This window comes from Nothobranchius furzeri, chromosome 15, assembly GCF_043380555.1.
Source record: "Nothobranchius furzeri strain GRZ-AD chromosome 15, NfurGRZ-RIMD1, whole genome shotgun sequence".
NCBI classification, from domain to species: Eukaryota; Metazoa; Chordata; class Actinopteri; order Cyprinodontiformes; family Nothobranchiidae; genus Nothobranchius; species Nothobranchius furzeri.
Window position 1 is genome coordinate 58,036,821 of NC_091755.1, and position 19,245 is coordinate 58,056,065.

At 44.0% G+C, this 19,245-nt stretch overlaps 1 protein-coding gene across 1 annotated transcript in view; it reads right to left on the reverse strand.

Annotated features, from left to right (window-relative positions):
• LOC107391104 (protein bicaudal D homolog 2) overlaps nucleotides 1-19,245 on the reverse strand; it is a 40,292-nt gene that overhangs the window by 11,518 nt on the left and 9,529 nt on the right. Inside the window, exon 2 of the mRNA XM_015968181.3 lies at nucleotides 9,564-9,776. Within this exon, the coding sequence (XP_015823667.3) occupies nucleotides 9,564-9,776 (213 nt within the window). The remainder of the gene's footprint in view (nucleotides 1-9,563; nucleotides 9,777-19,245) is intronic.

The window sequence follows — 19,245 nt, forward strand, 5'->3', positions numbered from 1 at the left end:
TGCATGTGCGTGTTTGTGCTTCTGCACATGTGTGATGGGCAGGGGAGGACTAAACCCAGAAGGATAATAACCCTCCCAGTCCTCACGCCACCATGTGCCCAGAGAATCCCTGATTAAGAACCATTACCGTTGTCCACATTGCAGATCTTTAGAATTCACTATTGCAATGAGAGTAAATACACACGTGGCTCTTAACTGGAATTAAATACCTTGAAAGAATACCATCTTTCAGGTCTGAATTTTATTTTTCAGTAAAATCATCTCATGCTATGACATTTATAGGGATTTTAGCACGCTATGCATGATCAAACAATGTGGCAAAGTGGAGTGTAGAGAGTGTGTGGAGAATGACTCTCAGCTATAACCAAATTAATAACAGCTCAATAAAGTAAAAAGGTGGATGCAGATTTTTTATGATTCCGTCCAGTTCTAGATGTATGAGTAACGATTATCTCTGAAAGTTTGATTAAAATCAATTCATTGGTTATCTTTTGGGAGTGGGTGATAATAAAAAAAACACACAAGCTTGCAAGTGACAGAATGTTCTGATGGTTAAAGCCGAGTGGGTCAGGAGTTTGATGGGTTTTACTAAGAAGAACCGTGCCTCACTAAAGCCTGCTTGTTATGGTCTGTCTTTGTAAAGCACCCTGTTAGGGTTCTACAACCCCCCAAGGCACTTCACAACCCAACCAGTCATTCACCCATTCACACATGATGGTGGGGATGAGCTACGATGTAGCCACACTGACAGAGGCGAGGCCTGCTGAACACTGGTGCCACTCGTCCCTCTGGCCATCACCAGCAGACAAGATGTGTTGAGTGTCTTGCCCAAGGACACAACAGCAGCATTCTCTGGTCGGAGCGGGAGTAAACCTGCAACCTTCCGATTACTGGACAACCCGCTCTACCTCCTGAGCTACTGCTGTCTCTATTGTTAACGAAACTCTAGACACTCTAATGATGAAATGTTACAGATTCATTTAAAAAGAAAGAAATGCAAAAATCAATAAATCCCCACTGATTCAACATGCTGCTCATTAATTCAGTTAATCACTACGAGCAAAGCCGAGGGTATCATTTACGTTAATATGTGTTGGACACATTCAGTTAGAGTGGGTGTGTTGCTCCATCAAAGCCCTCATGTCATAAATAATCCCTCTAATCAAACTTCCAAAGCTAGACACAATCAAACCAAAGGTGAAAAGTTACGTGAATAAATTCAGGGGATACAATTATATTCACACACCATTCATTAGGATCAGAAATATAATCTGATCAGAGGAGTTAGCTCTTTTTTCCAACTCCAGGCTGAAAGCTGTGCCAGCTGGCTGATCGGGTCTTTCCTGGCCTGAGTTGGAAGGTCGCTGCTGTTCAGTTCAGATGAATAGAGGCTGATTAGGATGCTATGCAAATCTGGTTCAGATTCACACAGGGGTTGTGACCTTTCACCTTGCTTCTGCATCCTCTGCTACAGCGAGCCCCCTGAGAGTCTAGGCACAGGGCTGGGTAGACCATGTGTCTCCCAGCAACATAAAATGTATTAACATTAATATGAAAGCTAGCTAAGAGTTAAGGACATGTGATTCTCTGGGGAATACTTGCAATCAATCCCAGTGGTAGACCGGTGTGTGTGTGTGAAAACTGGGATGTGAACATCTTACCACCCACAGAGGCATGACCACAAGCTTCGCAAAACAGCCGCAAAATCTGCTCTGCAGCTATTAGCTGCCGTTATAGTCAACGAGTTCCCTTTCTCTTTTCACTCAACATTTTGGATGTGTCCCAGAAGCAAAGGAGCACTATCTTTATGTTCTATGTTTAGACCCGGCCAGGCAGGAACTCATCCATCATAACGGCTGCCGTTACACGACACTTTCACGTCCGGTGGACCGAAGGGGTAGCACATAGGTCAGGGCGTGCGTGCATTCTGACAACAACGTATTGCAGCATCTCAAGCTTTGTCCAGCTATGCAAAGGGGTTAACAAAAAACCTTGGAAACTATCTAAAGCACGCTTTGACGAATGGCAGCAGACCACCACTGCCAGATTTGATGGAATTTGAAACTTCCTGGGTAGAGGGACACAGTTTTAGCCACTACAGGCGACAACCTGACAGCTGCTGGAATAATCCCACATAATTCAGACATCCCTGCAATCTGAGTGGCAGCAGTGGTACATTCCAGTTTATTTAGCTGCTCCGTTTCAAATATGGACGCATAAATCACCAAAACACTTTCCTATTAATGAGATGATTTCCCAACTGAATTAGAAAGCTGCTCGAGTCTCACCAAACCTCGAATACAGAAATATGTTTAAGTCATTTATAAAAATCATCCAAAATGCATTTATCACTCAGAGTCTAAGGCTTAACCAAAGTGTAGATTAAAGGTACTAGTACTATTAGTATTAATACTATTAAAGGTACTAATACTTTGTTAAAAGCCTTGCTGTGCTCTTAATACCTCCACAGAAGTCAGTTTGCTCTTCTGAAGAGTCCACTTAGCCCCCTAGCCTTAGATGGACTCAGTCCAGAAGTGAGGCAGAGACTCCCAGCTGGCACAGTACTGTATTATTTATCACTGTAAAAAACAAGTTCTGGAAGTAAAATCATGTATTTCCGAGCATGCCCACCACAAAGTGCAAAGCTCTGAGAAAACGCAGCATAATTTCACTTGTTTGACTCCATTTCTGAAACTTTCTTTCCAATAACCCCTGATCTTCATTTTACTGTTTGCTATTTCATTGTTCAGCAGCTTTGTTGCTTCATTTTCCAGCACCTGCTATGACAGTCTGTCCTGTGTCGGCGTGCTTTTACAGGTGCTGGCCAGTAAATTAGAATATCATCAAAAGGTTGAAAATATTTCAGTAATTCCATTCAAAACGTGAAACTTGTACATTATATTCATGCAATGCACACAGACCAATGTATTTCCAATGTTCATTACATTTAAATTTGATATTCATAAGTGACAACTAATGAAAACTCCAAATTTGGTATCTCAAAAAATTAGAATATTCTGAAAAGGCTGAATATAGAAGACACCTGCTGCCACTCTAATCAGCTGATTTACTCAAAACACCTGCAAAGGCCTTTAAAAGGTCCCTCAGTCTTGTTTTGAAGGCACCACAATCATGGGGAAGACTTCTGACTTAACAGCTGTCCAAAAGACAATCATTGACACCTTGCACAAGGAGGGCAAGACACAAAAGGTGATTGCTAAAGAAGCTGGCTGTTCGCAGAGCTCTGTGTCCAAGCACATTAACAGACAGGCGAAGGGACGGAAAAAATGTGGTAGAAAAAAGTGTACAAGCTCTAGGGATAACCGCACCCTGCAGAGAATTGTGACGACAAACCCATTCAAAAATGTGGGGGAGATCCACAAAGAGTGGACTGCAGCTGGAGTCAGCGCTTCAAGAACCACCACGAGGAGACTCATGAAAGACATGGGATTCAGGTGTCGCATTCCGTGTGTCAAGCCACTCTTGAACATGAAACAGCGCAAGAAGCGTCTCGCCTGGGCCAAGGACAAAAAGGACTGGACTGATGCTGAGTGGTCCAAAGTTATGTTTTCTGATGAAAGCAAGTTCTGCATTTCCTTTGGAAATCAAGGACCCAGAGTCTGGAGGAAGAGCGGAGAAGCACAGTATCCACGTTGCATGAGGTCCAGTGTAAAGTTTCCACCGTCAGTGATGGTGTGGGGTGCCATGTCATCTGCCGGTGTTGGCCCACTCTGTTTCCTGAGGTCCAGGGTCAATGCAGCCGTCTACCAGGAAGTTTTAGAGCACTTCATGCTTCCTGCTGCTGACCAACTTTATGGGGATGCAGACTTCACCTTTCAACAGGACTTGGCACCTGCACACAGTGCCAAAACCACCAGCACCTGGTTCAAGGACCATGGTATCCCTGTCCTTGATTGGCCAGCAAACTCGCCTGACCTTAACCCCATAGAAAATCTATGGGGTATTGTGAAGCGGAGGATGCAATACGCTAGACCCAACAATGCAGAGGAGCTGAAGACGACTATCAGAGCAACCTGGGCTCTCATAACACCTGAGCAGTGCCACAGACTGATCGAGTCCATGCCACGCCGCATTACTGCAGTTATTGAGGCAAAAGGAGCCCCGACTAAGTATTGAGTGCTATACATGCACATTCTTTTCATGTTCATTCTTTTCAGTTGGCCAACATTAGAGAAACAAACATTTTTTTCATTGGCCTTTAGAATATTCTAATTTTCTGAGATACCAGATTTGATGTTTTCATTGGTTGTCACCTATAAATATCAAAATTAAACGTAATAAACATCGGAAATACATTGGTCTGTGTGCATTGCATGAATATAATGTACAAGTTTCACGTTTTGAATGGAATTACTGAAATATTTTCAACCTTTTGATGATATTCTAATTTACTGGCCAGCACCTGTATGCTCGTGCATCAATCACTTAAGCCAAGCTTTAAGTACATTAGATGTGATAAATAATTACGGGACCACATGATGCATGGCCTTGGAAAACAGGCGAGGAATGAAGGGTCGAGCTGGTGCAGCTTTAAATAAAAAGGCAAAAGTATAATGAAGCCCGTGGGCATCGATGCTGCTGTCAAAACCAAGGAGGAAGGTGACAGTCGATCTGCTTTTATCCTCCTCTCTGCTGCAAGCTGCCGTCATTCTCAGAGCAACACACAGTCCACACAAAAATAAGGTCAAGGTCACACGTCTCAGGAAAGGAGCAGAGCTAAAATGTGAGAAGAACCTTAAAAGGAATTTCATGCTCAGTGAGTGACTGCTGAAATACCCACGGAGGGTTCTCCTGCACTCGCCAGTGAATTAGTGAATCTGAGGTCGTTTGAATGTTAGTGGAACAGAGTAGAGTTTACTTCCATTAGTGGGATTGACTGTGTGTGTGTGTGTGTGTGTGTGTGTGTGTGTGTGTGTGTGTGTGTTGTTGATTTATTAGAATCCATCGATCAGGAGGGCAGACCTCGCTGGACGAATGAACATCAGGGTTAAATGAACACATTTTCAGCATAATTAGCTACCAGTGGAAATCCCATAAATTTGATTCAGAAACGTTCCATAAAAACAGAGGGAAGTATCTGGAGAGATAGTGGTTTTAGGAAGTCCAGGCACCGTGTGGAAGCTGTTGAGTGGGCTGAGTCACATGTGATGGGAAACGAGAGGATCTATCTCTTTGATAACACCTCCTCTCCTCATATACCGTTCTCCTCTTTGCATTTTAAAAGCAATTGTTTATCATTTTCTCAGTTTATCATTCTGCATGACCTCTTCTTACCATCCTCCACACCAAAAATGTTTGAATCGTCTTGCCTTTGATGTCACAAGAAACATTGTGGAAATAGACACCAACACCCAAGAGCCCTGCAGGACTGGGAGTCCTGTTACATTAGCCTCAGACGCTAACAGGGAACAAAGCCCAACCCTCCTTAGATCTCTACCCAGCTCAGATCCTGCAATAGTCAGGAGGAAGTTACGACACAGACACCAACATCACTCATGAAATAGTGTCCTTCACTATTCCACAATAGTTATTTATCAGGATATACCCTAGCTGGTAGAAAATAACCCATAATACTGGAGTGGAAACACTTTCTCTGACGGTCATTGGAGAGCAATGATTGAAGCAACCACATCAGGAACATTTCTCATCTTTGGCTCTGCGTGAACCTTTCCTGACACTTAGGCATAGCAACTCTTTAATCCACGAGGATAATAGTGAGCTGCAGACACATTCCTCCGAAGACAATTGTGCTAAATGTAATGAAGTCATGCCTATAAAAGCATGTCTCCTAACAATGGCAGAACGTCTTTGTGGGGGTTTAATCATACAGGCGGAACCAGCGTGGTGAAATGTGTCTTATCTGTGCTTTGGACTGCAGCTCCGGTGGTTGGCACCAGTAAAATTGTCTGGTTGGTTTGAATGTGAGGAATGTCGCCAGTTGAGATTGGCTGTGTATGAATTGGCTACAGTAACAGCATCCTGTTAGCAAATTAAAGCTTCCAGCTATTTTATATATTTTGATATGCACCATGGAACACCCATGTGTGATGGGTGGTGGTGCCTCTATTTAACAGGGGACGTGTTCCAACTACAGGGGGATCACACTCTTGAGCCTCCCTGGTGAGGTCTATTCAGGGGTTCTGGAAAGGAGGGTCCAGCGGATTGCCGAACCTCGGATTCAGGAGAATCTATGTGGTTTTCATCCTGACTGTGGAACACTGGACAAGCTCTATACCCTTAGGGGGGTCCTGGAGGGTGCGTGGAAGTTTGTCCAACCAATCTACATGTGTTTTGCGGATTTGGAGAAGGCGTTCGACCGTGTCCCTCGGAGGGACCTTTTGGGGATACTTTGGGATTATGGGGTACTAGGCCCTGTGATACGGGCCGTTAGGTCCCTGTATGACTGGTGTTAGAACTTGGTCCGCATTGCCGGCAGTAACTCAGGCTCGTTTCCAGTGAGAGTTGGACTCCGCCAAGGCAGTCCTTTATCACCAATTCTGTTCATAACTTTTATGGACAGGATTTCTAGACACAGTCAAGGTGTTGAGAGGATCTGTTTTGGTGGCCTAAGGATTGAGTTTCTGCTTTTTGCAGATGAAGGGATCCTGTTGGCTTCATGAGAATATAATCTCTGGCTCTCATTTGAATGGTTCACAACCAAGTGTGAAGCAGCTGGGATGAGAATCAGCTCCTCTAAATCCGAGACCATGGTCTTGAGTCGGAAAAGGGTGGAATGTCTTCTCCAGGTCAGGGATGAGGTCCTGCCCCAAGCGGAGGAGTTTAAGTATCTTGAGTCTTGTTCACGAATGAGGGAAAGATGGAGCGCAAGATTGATAGGCAGATTGGTGCTGCGTCTGCAGTGATGAGGGCATTGTACCGATCTGTCGTGGTGAAGAGAGAGCTGAGCCAGAAGGCAAAGCTCTCGATTTATGGGCCAATCTATGTTCCTACCCTCACCTATGGTCTCAAGCTTTGGGTAGTGACCGAAAGAACGAGATAGATGATACAAACGGCCAAAATGAGTTTTCTCCGCAGAGTGGCTGGGCTCTCCCTTAGAGATAGGGTGAGAAGCTTGGTCATCCAGGAGGGGCTCGGAGTAGCCTCTCTGCTCCTCCACATCGAGACAAGCCAGTTGAGGTGGCTGAGGCATCTAGTTAGGATGCCAACTGGACGTCTCCCTGGTTAGGTTTTCCTGGCACGTCCAACCGGGACGAGACCTAAAGGAAGACCCAGGAAAACATCAGAGATACTATGTCTCACAGCTGGCCAGGGAACGCCTTAGGATTCCCCGGAGGAGGTGGTCCAAGTGACTGGGGAGAGGGAAATGTGGGCTCCATGCTTAGACTACTGCCCCTGCGACCCGACCCTGGAAAAGCAGCTGAAAATGGATGGATCGATAGATATGGAACATCCATTAAATATTTTATCCCAAAATTCATCATGGGTTTCCAGATTGACCTTGTGGAATAACAATGTCATTTACAGCCCAACCGTCAGCTATAACTGTCTATAATGAATGCATCAAAATTGATCCGTTAATTTACGATTAGCCATACTTTCCACAGAAAATCTGAACACTAACAACTAATTATCTGTATTTCACTAAGAGACTTTGGGTCCTGGGCTGTTTTGTGCCAATCTCAGTGGGACCAAGTGCCCTCCTCCTCTTCCAGCATGGGCTTTGGGGCTAATTTGAAATCCTGCACACAAAGGCTCCTTTCAGGCCTGCTGATCCGGTCACAATGCAAGCCTCGGTTCCCTGGCTTTTTCCCGTTGCCCACCACACACACGCCTCACACCCAATAAAGTACCATTAGAGCTGTGCCATTATCTCCAACACATGAAGCAATATAATACCCCAGATCCTTTTATCTGACCAATTAGAGCCCTCTGGGAGCTGGTTGGTTGTTGTGTGAAGTGTGAAAACCACTAGTGACACAATCAGTGAATCAGACCTACCCTACTATCCACGATCAGAAAACCTCGGATGTTGGATTCAGAATATCTGATATAATTGCAGGAAGCAACAGTGAATATGATGGCTGGTGAGTTTTTAATGCCTTGGAGCTGTCTGTTAGGCACATCTGTCCTCTGTAATAGTCGGCTCACACAGATGAGCAGCAGCTGACCTAATTATGTTGGTATTTGGACGTTTTCAGAACTTAAGTCGGCATGAGGGACATGCCATTTTTAAGTCTTTCTCTAATCCCAGTGATGCTGACATCTGTTTCAGACGGTGACTCAGAAAACAGCAGCACGGCCCAGCTGGATGTGGTGTAAGGAGGAGGGTACTCTTCCTAAACTCCATACCCTCTCCTTCTTATTAAAGACTTGACCTACAAAACGGAAGACTCAGCTAATCTACTCTGCACAAACAGGGAAGATGGGTTTAATAATCTCACGGGCAGACAATTATAAGAAATTATTTTTTTAAAAACTGTTTTAAACTGTAAAACATTTTTTTTGGAACTACAGAATTCCAGCAGATGCACTAAAGCCCAGATCCAAAATGCAGCCTGAGAAGTCTGATCCCTCTCCGGTAATGAAATGAGACTCCTGAAACATGCAGCTTCTTCAAGTTCACTCATTGTTATTCCAGCTTTGACTTGGCTGCCAAGAGAGCATGGACTTGATGCTCAAAGAAAGCCCTCTAAGGGGACGTACCCCTCTTTGCCTTCCTCGTTCTCATCCACCTGTGTCTTCCTGTATTTGTGTCAAATGTTTCCACATTACTATCTATTCAGTTTCACCCTGTCAAGCTCTCTTGTCATCATCACAGTGGACTCACTGCACAAACCGCACATCACTCCTGGCAAAGCCACAGAGCCCATGTTCTGTACCGTGCCCCCGTCTCCTCTAATGAGGTCGATTAGCTGGGAATATACAAATAGGGAAGAGGTCAGACGTTATCCAAAGTAGGACGCCAATAACCGCTGTGATGGACAAGAGTGCAGGAATGTGTGTTCAGATTTGCAACAACGGACCACGCCTCAAACAGACACTAACAAGTTTGTCTTGTCTAAGGTTTTTATTTATTAGACCTGTCTCAAACGCCACAGCCAACACAACAGGCTGAACACTATTTGCATGCAGCTACTTGTGCAAATTAAAGATAATTACAGATTAATAACTTTTGTAGCACTCTTTCATCCTTTGTGATGAAAACAAATTCCCACGGTCCCAAAGTTTCCCTGTAATTACAGCTCGAATTAGAGCTCAGACTTGAACCACAATAAGGGTGGAGGGCATCCCGTTAGGCTTGAAGGCAAAGTGTTTGATTTGGTCCCAGCATGTCAAAAGCTGATGATTTTAGGGCTCAGCAGCCATTCCATAAAACGACGCAACTCTGGACAATTCATTTCAGAAACTGCACAAACTGGCGCAGCTTCCATCTCGACTCAAATGTGCATGGCCCAAGGTAAATTTGTGGTGAATATGTTTTTTTTTTCTGTATCACAAAAGCAATGATGACTAATTTAAGCAGCAAATTTCCTTTTGGACCAGGAACTGAACAGTGGTGTGTCTGTGTTTCCTCCTGTTACCTCTTTCATCTCCTGGGAGATGGCAGTAAGGCGTTCGATCTCAGACTGGGAGTTGGTGAGGATGTTTCGTGTCTGGCGGAGTTCGTTCTGCAGCTCCAGGACTCTCTGCTCGTAGTAGGCCTCTTTACAGGCCGACTCCTGGATCAGAGACTCCTCTCGGCTCTCCCCATCTGCTGCCACCTTTCTGTGGTTGGTATAAGCTTGTCCAAAGGCCTTTAGGGGAGGAGGAGAAGGGATTCAGGTTAGAAAGAACCAACAACTGGTTTTAAGTAATCAAACTTGATCCATGATTTATCAAAAGCATTTCAAAAACATTTAGAGAGTTTTGAAACATTAATTTATTTACACCACTCTCTACTTTGGTGGTTCACTTGAGGACTGCAGGATCAAAGTCTCCTGAAACCTTCCTGCAGAGATTATCAGTTCGGGCCCATCTGGGATGCATCCCTCCCTCCCTGCAGCACATGCACTGCAGTGACTCCACAGATGGAAAAACCAAAACAAGAAAAGTAGAGCAAATGGACTGGTGTCTGAGCGACGATGCACGGCCTGTTCGCTAATGCTATTAGCAGATGAGGGTTAGATGAGGAAGGACGTGCTACAGACTCTAGTTTAAGTGTGTGTGAGTGTGTGTGGTGCTCTATGTTGAAAGGCAGTGAAGCTTGATGTAGAGAGTGAAATCTAAATGGCTTTTTCTGTAACTAGACTGGTGCAACCTTGCTTTAGACCCTAATGTGAGCCTGCAAGGCAGACACAGCAGAGTGCTGGATGACAAAGACCTTTACTCTGCAGCAGAAACCAGGCTAGACAACACTCTCCTCCAACTAATCACTCTCCTGATTACAGATTTTACTCACAATACTGTAATGACTAGTGCTCACATGAAAATTTGGACTCTTATCATGAGTAGTAGCATGTGTGCAGACATTAATCTGAAATAACCTGAAGAGCTGAATCTGACCTGGTTTGCCACGGCAGCACGCTCCCCTCTCTCTGACCAGCTAGCCCACATTTAACGCACGTGACTGGCTGCTGCAGGATTTTTTCTATTTGACTGAGTATCCTATTAATCCCACTAATTCCTTCTAAGAGAGGGAAAAATAATTTACATTTGTCTCAGTAAAACTGACCTACTTGTAGAACCTGGAGGAATATAAGTATTTGTAAAACTAGTTTAATGGATAGTGAAATAATACCCTGATGGATGGAATATCATCCACACTTCAGCGATGATGACACAAGCAGGATTTTAGTAAAGAAGAGATTAGATCTCACTGTGCGGCACATATGTTTCTATTTGTAAGCATCTCGTTTAAAGTTGGTGCCATCTGCTCTCAGACTAAAATCAACCCATCCTGGTAGAAGATCCCTTTAGATTCATCACATCAGCACATTAGTGCAACACACATTAATGTAGCACACAGTGCAACACACATTAGTGCAGCCCACAGTGCAACACACATTAGTGAACCACACATTAGTGCAACACACATCAATGCAGCACACAGTGCAACACACATTAGTGCAACACACGTTAGAGCAACACACATTAGTGCAACACACGTTAGAGCAACACACATTAGTGCAACACACGTTAGTGCAACACATATTAGTGCAACACACATTAGTCCAGCACACAGTGCAACACACATTAGTGCAACACACGTTAGTGCAACACACATTAGTGCAGCACACAGTGCAACACACATTAGTGCAACACACGTTAGAGCAACACACATTAGTGCAACACACGTTAGAGCAACACACATTAGTGCAACACACATTAGTGCAACACACGTTAGTGCAACACATATTAGTGCAACACACATTAGTCCAGCACACAGTGCAACACACATTAGTGAAACACACATTAGTGAAACACACATTAATGCAACACACGTTAGTGCAACACACATTAGTGCAGCACACAGTGCAACACACATTAGTGTACCACACAGTGCAGCCCACAGTGCAACACACATTAGTGCAGCACACAGTGCAACACACATTAGTGCAGCCCACAGTGCAACACACAGTAGTGCAACACACATTAGTGCAACACACATTAGTGCAACACACATTAGTCCAGCACACAGTGCAACACACATTAGTGCAGCACACAGTGCAACACACATTAGTGCAACACACATTAGTGCAACACACAGTGCAACACACATTAGTGCAACACATATTAGTGCAACACACGTTAGTGCAACACACGTTAGTGCAACACACGTTAGTGCAACACACATTAGTGCAGCCCACAGTGCAACACACATTTGTGCAGCACACGTTAGTGCAACACACATTAATGCAGCCCACAGTGCAACACACATTAGTGCAGCACACAGTGCAACACACATTAGTGCAGCACACAGTGCAACACACATTAGTGCAACACACAGTGCAACACACATTAGTGCAACACACGTTAGTGCAACACACATTAGTGTAGCCCACAGTGCAACACACATTAGTGCAGCACACAGTGCAACACACATTAGTGCAGCCCACAGTGCAACACACATTAGTGCAACACACTTTAGTGCAACACACATTAGTGCAACACACATTAGTGCAACACACATTAGTACAGCACACAGTGCAACACACATTAATGCAACACACAGTGCAACACACATTAATGCAACACACCATGCAACACACATTAGTGCAGCCCACAGTGCAACGCACATTAGTGCAGCACAGTGCAACACACATTAGTGCAGACCACAGTGCAACACACATTAGTGCAACACACATTAGTGCAGCACACATTAGTGCAACACACATTAGTCCAGCACACAGTGCAACACACATTAGTGAAACACACATTAGTGCAACACACATTAATGCAGCACACAGTGCAACACACATTAGTGAAACACACAACACATATTAGTGCAACACACGTTAGTGCAACACACATAAGTGCAAAACACATTAGCGCAGCACATGTTACTGCAACACACATTAGTGCAGCACACAGTGCAACACACATTAGTGCAGCACACAGTGCAACACACATAAGTGCAAAACACATTAGCGCAGCACACATTAGTGCAACACACATAAGTGCAACACACATTAGTGCAGCACACATTAGTGCAACACACATAAGTGCAACACACATTAGTGCAACACACATAAGTGCAACACACATTCGTGCAGCACACATTAGTGCAACACACATAAGTGTAACACACATTAGTGCAACACACATAAGTGCAACACACATAAGTGCAACACACATTCGTGCAGCACACATTAGTGCAACACACATAAGTGTAACACACATTAGTGCAGCACACATTAGTGAAACATGTTAGTTCAGCACACATCAGTGCAACAAACAGTGCAACACACGTCGGTGCAACACACAGTGCAAGTTCAACACACATTAGTGCAACACACATTAGCGCGACATTGTGTCTTTTTTTGGTATTTCAACGTAATAATTTTGACCTAGGTGACAAAAGCTTTCCCTTCATTGACATTGATAAATGTCAAAATAACTAATCATGATTACCAGAAATATATAACCAAGATTTAAATTGGTGTTTTTGACAACTATTGACCACCAATAATCATTTGGAACCATTAAATACTCCTCTTGGCCCCTCCCCCGTTCACCAGCCAATAAAAATAAAATTGATCACACAAACAGCAGGAGGTTGTGTTTTATTCAAAGTTATTTAAAGGGACAGGATTAACCCAAACAGAAATGAAGGGAATCCTATCAAAATAATCTTGATGCTGAGGGACAATCAGCCCTGTCTGTGGGATTTCATTCAAACAAACAGAGCCCCTGATCAAAATCTAGTGACCCAATGACTTTAATCTTTCTTTGCCCGAGTGCCTGGGTTTAGGCTACTTTAAGAAGATGGTGCATTGAGGACACACGTGACAGAGCCCATAATCTCACAGTCAGAAGCCCACATCATTGAGAAACCATCTTCAGCAAGCCATATGTCGGCTGTTGGACGTTTGATCGGGGGATTGCTAACCTCTTGTCTAGCTAATCAAAGTCAGGTTTGTGGACTGGAACTCCTCAGAGATGGTGACAGTAGGCAGTAGAGAAAAAGTCAGGCATTTATTACACTTATCTCCTCATGGAACTTCTTGTGTGCTATCACTACTTGATGGCTTTATGACCGAAGAATGACACAGGACATCACAGAGTTGCACTGATAATGTGTATTAACTAAACCACTGTTAAAATGCATATAAACATAGTGTGGGGAGGAGAGACTAAGCTACAGAGACATTAAAGGGACAAACTTAAGTTGCACAAACAAAACATAATCTAACGGCTCACTCTTAGGCAAGAATAACCATCCTGCTGGTCTGGGTTTTATACCGTAGTCTGTGAATCAGAGACCAGAGTTCACAATCACTGTGACCATAAAGCTTCATGTGACTGACGACTGAATAAGGAGTCCATAAGTCTGATCTTATGAAAGCTGTCAGTAGGATGACTTCATGACTTCCTCATGTTATTTTCACTCTACGTACCCGGGTGACCAAAGCAGAGTGCTGTGTGGGTGTACGAGAGGGAGCTATTATTGTGTTTTATTACGAAGCCAACATAAAGTCCCATTAGTCATCATCACACACTGGTGAAATTACATCTCCACGTTTGACCCATCCCCGTGGGGAGCAGTGAGCTGCAGCAGTGGCTGCACTTGGGAACTATTTGGTGGATTAACCCCCAATCCAACCCCTTAAAGCTGAGTGTCAAGGAGGGAGGCATTGGTCCCATTTTTAAGGTCTTTGGTATGACCCGACCGTGGATTTGAACCCCGATCTCCCATCCCATGGCAGACACTCGCACCACTAGGCACTGCTTCTGTTTAGGGTGACACCTAACAGATAAATTCAGACATCTATTAGAACTAAAGATGTAATCTTTAAAATAAAATGTGCTGATGGTTCACTCTTTAGATCCCAGCTTAACACAAGCTGCTGAAAGACTACAGCTCTGTGCTCACCAGGAATGCTAGAGCAGAAAACACAAAGGCTACACAGTTCCCTGATAACTCTGACACCTTCTACTCTGCTCTCTTGGAGGCAAATAAAGATGGGGAGCTGGGCTTTTGGTTAGACAGGTACGGCAAACAGATCAATAAAGCTGAACTCAGAACGGCAGAGCTCAAGGTTATATCGACAGAGCTATTTTCAGTTCCAGGACTGTTGGCATAGACGAGTGTTTGTGTGGGATGGAGAGTGAGTGATAATGGGGTCTCTGAATACACCATTACTGCAGTTCCATGAAAAGGCAGATAATGAGAATGGCCACATTATTAAAAAAGCTGAACACCGGGGTCAGCAGCATTTCAGGAAGTCTGAGTGAGTTGTTTAGCCAAACCTTGCTGCAGAAATAAAACCTAGCAACAAACGTTAATGATGGAGATTGTTCTGACTCTGGTGAGGCTCTTCTCAGCTTGCTACTAAAGCTTTGACTCAGCCGCCTGTGGTCTAGCAGCCTGGATCTAATGCAACATCAAACAAAGGAGCTGTCCACGTGGAAATGGTGACTCGGGACTGGCAAATTCTATTAAAACGGTATTTAAAACTCATCACTTGCAGAGAATTTTGAAATGCCACTGTTGCATTTTCCTTTAGACAGGCATTAATCAAATCCTTTTCAAAATGATGATGTCACCTGTCACCTAACCTATGACCCAAAGTGCATCATACAGAACAACGGCAGCTTGCATTTGTGTTTCAGACGGTAAAGAAACTAGTTGCTCATCTACAGCAGAACCCTGGTACCCTGCAGTATTTACATAATTGACTCACCACAAAGGAAAGCTAGATGGGGAACCAGAGAGAAACTACACACCATAGGAACCAGCAACTGCAGGGACAACTATGACCATGAATTTGCTGCAGCTGAATTGAGCCATGTTCCTTTCTAGAAACTGTACCTGAAAAGTGTCCAGAATGCCCAAAATTAGAATGACACAACTCTGAGTCAACACTGCCATTGTCATGGTTTAACGTGAAATAAGGTTGAAGCCCTAAAGTTACCGAGTGACATTCATCCTAACCATCACCTATGGTCATGAGCTTTAAATAATGTCCAAAAGTACAAAATCATGAACACAAGCAGCTGAAATGATTTTCCTCCGCAGAGTGGAGACAACTTCTTGCTTCTATCTGATTGACAAAATGCATTACGTGTAGCAAACACTTGAGCTGACCATTTATTGAGTTTTTTTCAGTTGTTTGCGATATGCTGATATCGCGATGACGATACATTTGCAATGTATTGTGCAGCCCTTCTGACCAGGGAACGCCTCGGGGTTCCACTGGTTCCCCCGATGGAGGTTGCTGGGGAGAGGACTGTATAGGCGTCTCTGTAGGGATGCTACTCTACCCCTACAACCCGGGCCCTGATAAGTGAATGAAAACAGATGGAAAAAGTTGAAGTTCCACTTTGACATCAATCAAGAAGAATTTGGTTCTTGCTCCTGTTTTTGCACCACATAAAGTCCTCGCATACTTACTACAGTGTTTTGTCTAGTTTTCTACATTATGTGAGAAAAATAGGGATGTTCCATATTACTGGTATACCATTAAAGGTTGTGGATTACTCGTGTAATCAATACATTTGCAGTGGTCTCTAGTTGGAGTCTTGTAAATGTGATCGATTAGAATCAGGAATATGATTGTAAAAATGTTTTTTGTGTTTCACACCTTAAAGTGACAGTGTGTAGTTTCCCTGACGATAGGGGGCAGTATTTATCTAAATGATTGCTTCAGATTTAAAATTATGTGGTACAAGACACATATATGATGTTGACTAGTGCGTCACGTGTGTGTGTGTGCGCATGTGTGTGTGTGTGTTAGGCCCTGTCCACACGTAACCGGGGATCTGCCAAAACGTAGATATTTTTCTAAGTTTTGGCCTGTCATCCACACGAAAACGGAGTTTTTTCACACGAAAACGGATCTTTTTAAAAACTCCGGCCAAAGTGAAGATCTGCGTTTTCTCCGTTTTGGGTGTCTGCGTGTGGACGGACAAAACCGGAGTTTTAAGGTCCGCAACGTCACTTTCCGCGACAAAAAAATGCTGACATCACGTGTGCGACCTGTGTTTACACTAGCCGACAGCATGGAAGCCCTCAGCTGCGCTCTGTCACTACCCGATCCATCAATTGTCCAAGCGCTTTCTGCTTTTTTGTTTTTGCAAGCGGAATTACTGCTCCTTGCGGAAGACCACAGACGAAGGACGAGGTTAAGAACGGGGGAAGTACTGCCGCCTACAGGTCTGGCATGTCCTTAACAACGTATTTATCCGGGTACGTGTGGACAGAGTTTGTTTTTAAAACGAGGTGGTGTGGATGCAAGTTTTTGGAGGGGCGGATATTCGTTTTCAAAAAAACCCGGCTACGTGTGGACTAGGCCTTAAGCCCCAGATCTTCTTCAGTCCTAAATCCGCCCCTGCTTGTGCTAAGCAGCCTTGCCTCTGTCAGTGTGCCCCAGTGCAGCTGTGGCTACACTGTGGCTCATCACTTCAGTGTGTGAATGGATGAATGATACACTGTAGTGTAAAGCGCTTTGGTGTCCTCTGACTCTGGTGCGAGTCAAGCATCCTCACCATCTGAAGATCTTTTTAAATATTTTATCACCATAGCTGCAAAATACAGAATTAAAAAAAACTGCATGATGAACTAATACATACATCTTAGAAAAAGGAGAATGAGATTCAGCTGCTATTGGAGACTAAATAAATATGGCACTTGTGCTGTTACCTTAAATTGAAGTAGTTGTCATTTTGCACAGAATGTGTTCAAAGTTATGAGAAGGGAGATGGAGAAATGATTTTAATGAGAAGAGAAGCAGTGGCCTTGATCCAGGAATGAAATCCATGTTTGTGTAAGTTAAGGTAACACCTTCTAAGGGTTAGGGATATCTAGCTGTAGGATGTCAGGTATGATATAACAAGCTAGCCTTACATCCAGTTATGTGATACAAGAACATATTGGCAGGACGTGTAGAAGAGTGTGAGCTGATGTGAAATGGAGCTTTTCGGTTTCCTCAGCAGCATTCTTGGGCCATGACATCCTGGCCAACACTGAACAATAACTCTGTGCTGCATTACTCATTCGCAGATGGCCCAAGTGCTGGGGTTAACCCACACGTGATTCAGCAACGCTGAAGACCAATCAGTTTTTAGGACTCTCCCTGTGACCTACTGCAGAAGGAGAAAGATGAAGCAAGAAGAAACCACACACATTCTCTGAACGGGTTCTCCAGCCTCGTGAGTCTCGGCTCACGTGGAGCTGAAGGAGGCGATGATAAACAGTCATGCTCATTTTCCCCCTCTGCAAGTCAACTCACAGGCCACTGAGCAGAAAAGACAAATTGCTCTGAGAACTGTCTTGAGTCTAAATTTAGCCATCCAAGATCAACAATGCCAATCTCTTGAGGTTAAAATGCATCCAACATGCTCGCGGTTTCCAGAGGATGACCCACTAATCAGCGACAAACGCCTCAGTAATTTATCTGTCGGGTGTAGAGGCGCCGCGTGTTATTTCTGTGTTAAACAGGCTGTATGACACAAGTCTGTAAGGGATGCAGACCTGAGGTTTACTCAGACTGCTGCTGCTGCTCCACAAGCCCCTGACATTTGCTATAATGACAAACACAGAAGCTAATTATTTACTCTAGACCTTACTCTTCAGTGGGAAGTGAAGTGGAATTAACATGACAGGTTACCGTCACCCTTAACCGAATCCATGGAGATTCTGGTGCACTGGCAATTTCTTATGATCTGTGGCTCAAATGTCTTGTTACAGAAAAACAAAAGCAGCTCTTCTTAATTAACATGAAGAGAATCCCGATACTTTTAACACTCAGACAAATGAAAAGTGTTAAAATAACAGACTAAATGAAAGCAGAAGAAAAGGAAGGTGAGAAATTCTAATAAAGGAGGTAAGAGCTGTTTCCTAGCACCGGGCCACACTGACACTGCATAGAAGAGCCGTTGGGCTATTATTCTCTCTCTCTCTCACACACACACACACACACACACACACACACACACACACAACACACACACACACGCACACGCACGCACGCACACACACACACACACACACACACACACACACACACACACACACAAAGAAGCCTGGGCTAACAGACTCAAAACACACATTTACGATTCTAACTGCGTGCCCTGCAGTCAGCTCTGCTGCAGTACTCTAGCTCTGCTGTGATGCTCCTGCTTCTAAAAATGAGGAGAGGGTTAAAACCTCACCGGCTCAGCCTGAGCTGAATGCTGCTCACACACAAGGGCAAGCAGGAGTCATGGTGTCTATGCAGCAAAGGTCAAGAAAAGAAAAGAAAAGAAAAATCTTGTTTCTTGCATCAAGTGGACTTGTTGGACTGGTTTACTCCTGAGACCTACAGGTACAAACCCACTAAAGGAACCACGAAGCTGAACCTGATAGATGGGACTAGTGTGTTTCAGGCAAAAAGGAGAAGAAAAACAACATGACAGAAATGGTGGTTATTAGAAGAAGATCTCTTGCCAGACTCTTTACTAAACTGATTAGGTCTGTTAGCCATAAGAACAGTCTCAAAATAGTACCAGACATGCAAATAAACATGCATGCTTTAAAATGAAGCACCATTTTTAGCAATTCAGGTAGGGGGGAGAAAATAAAGT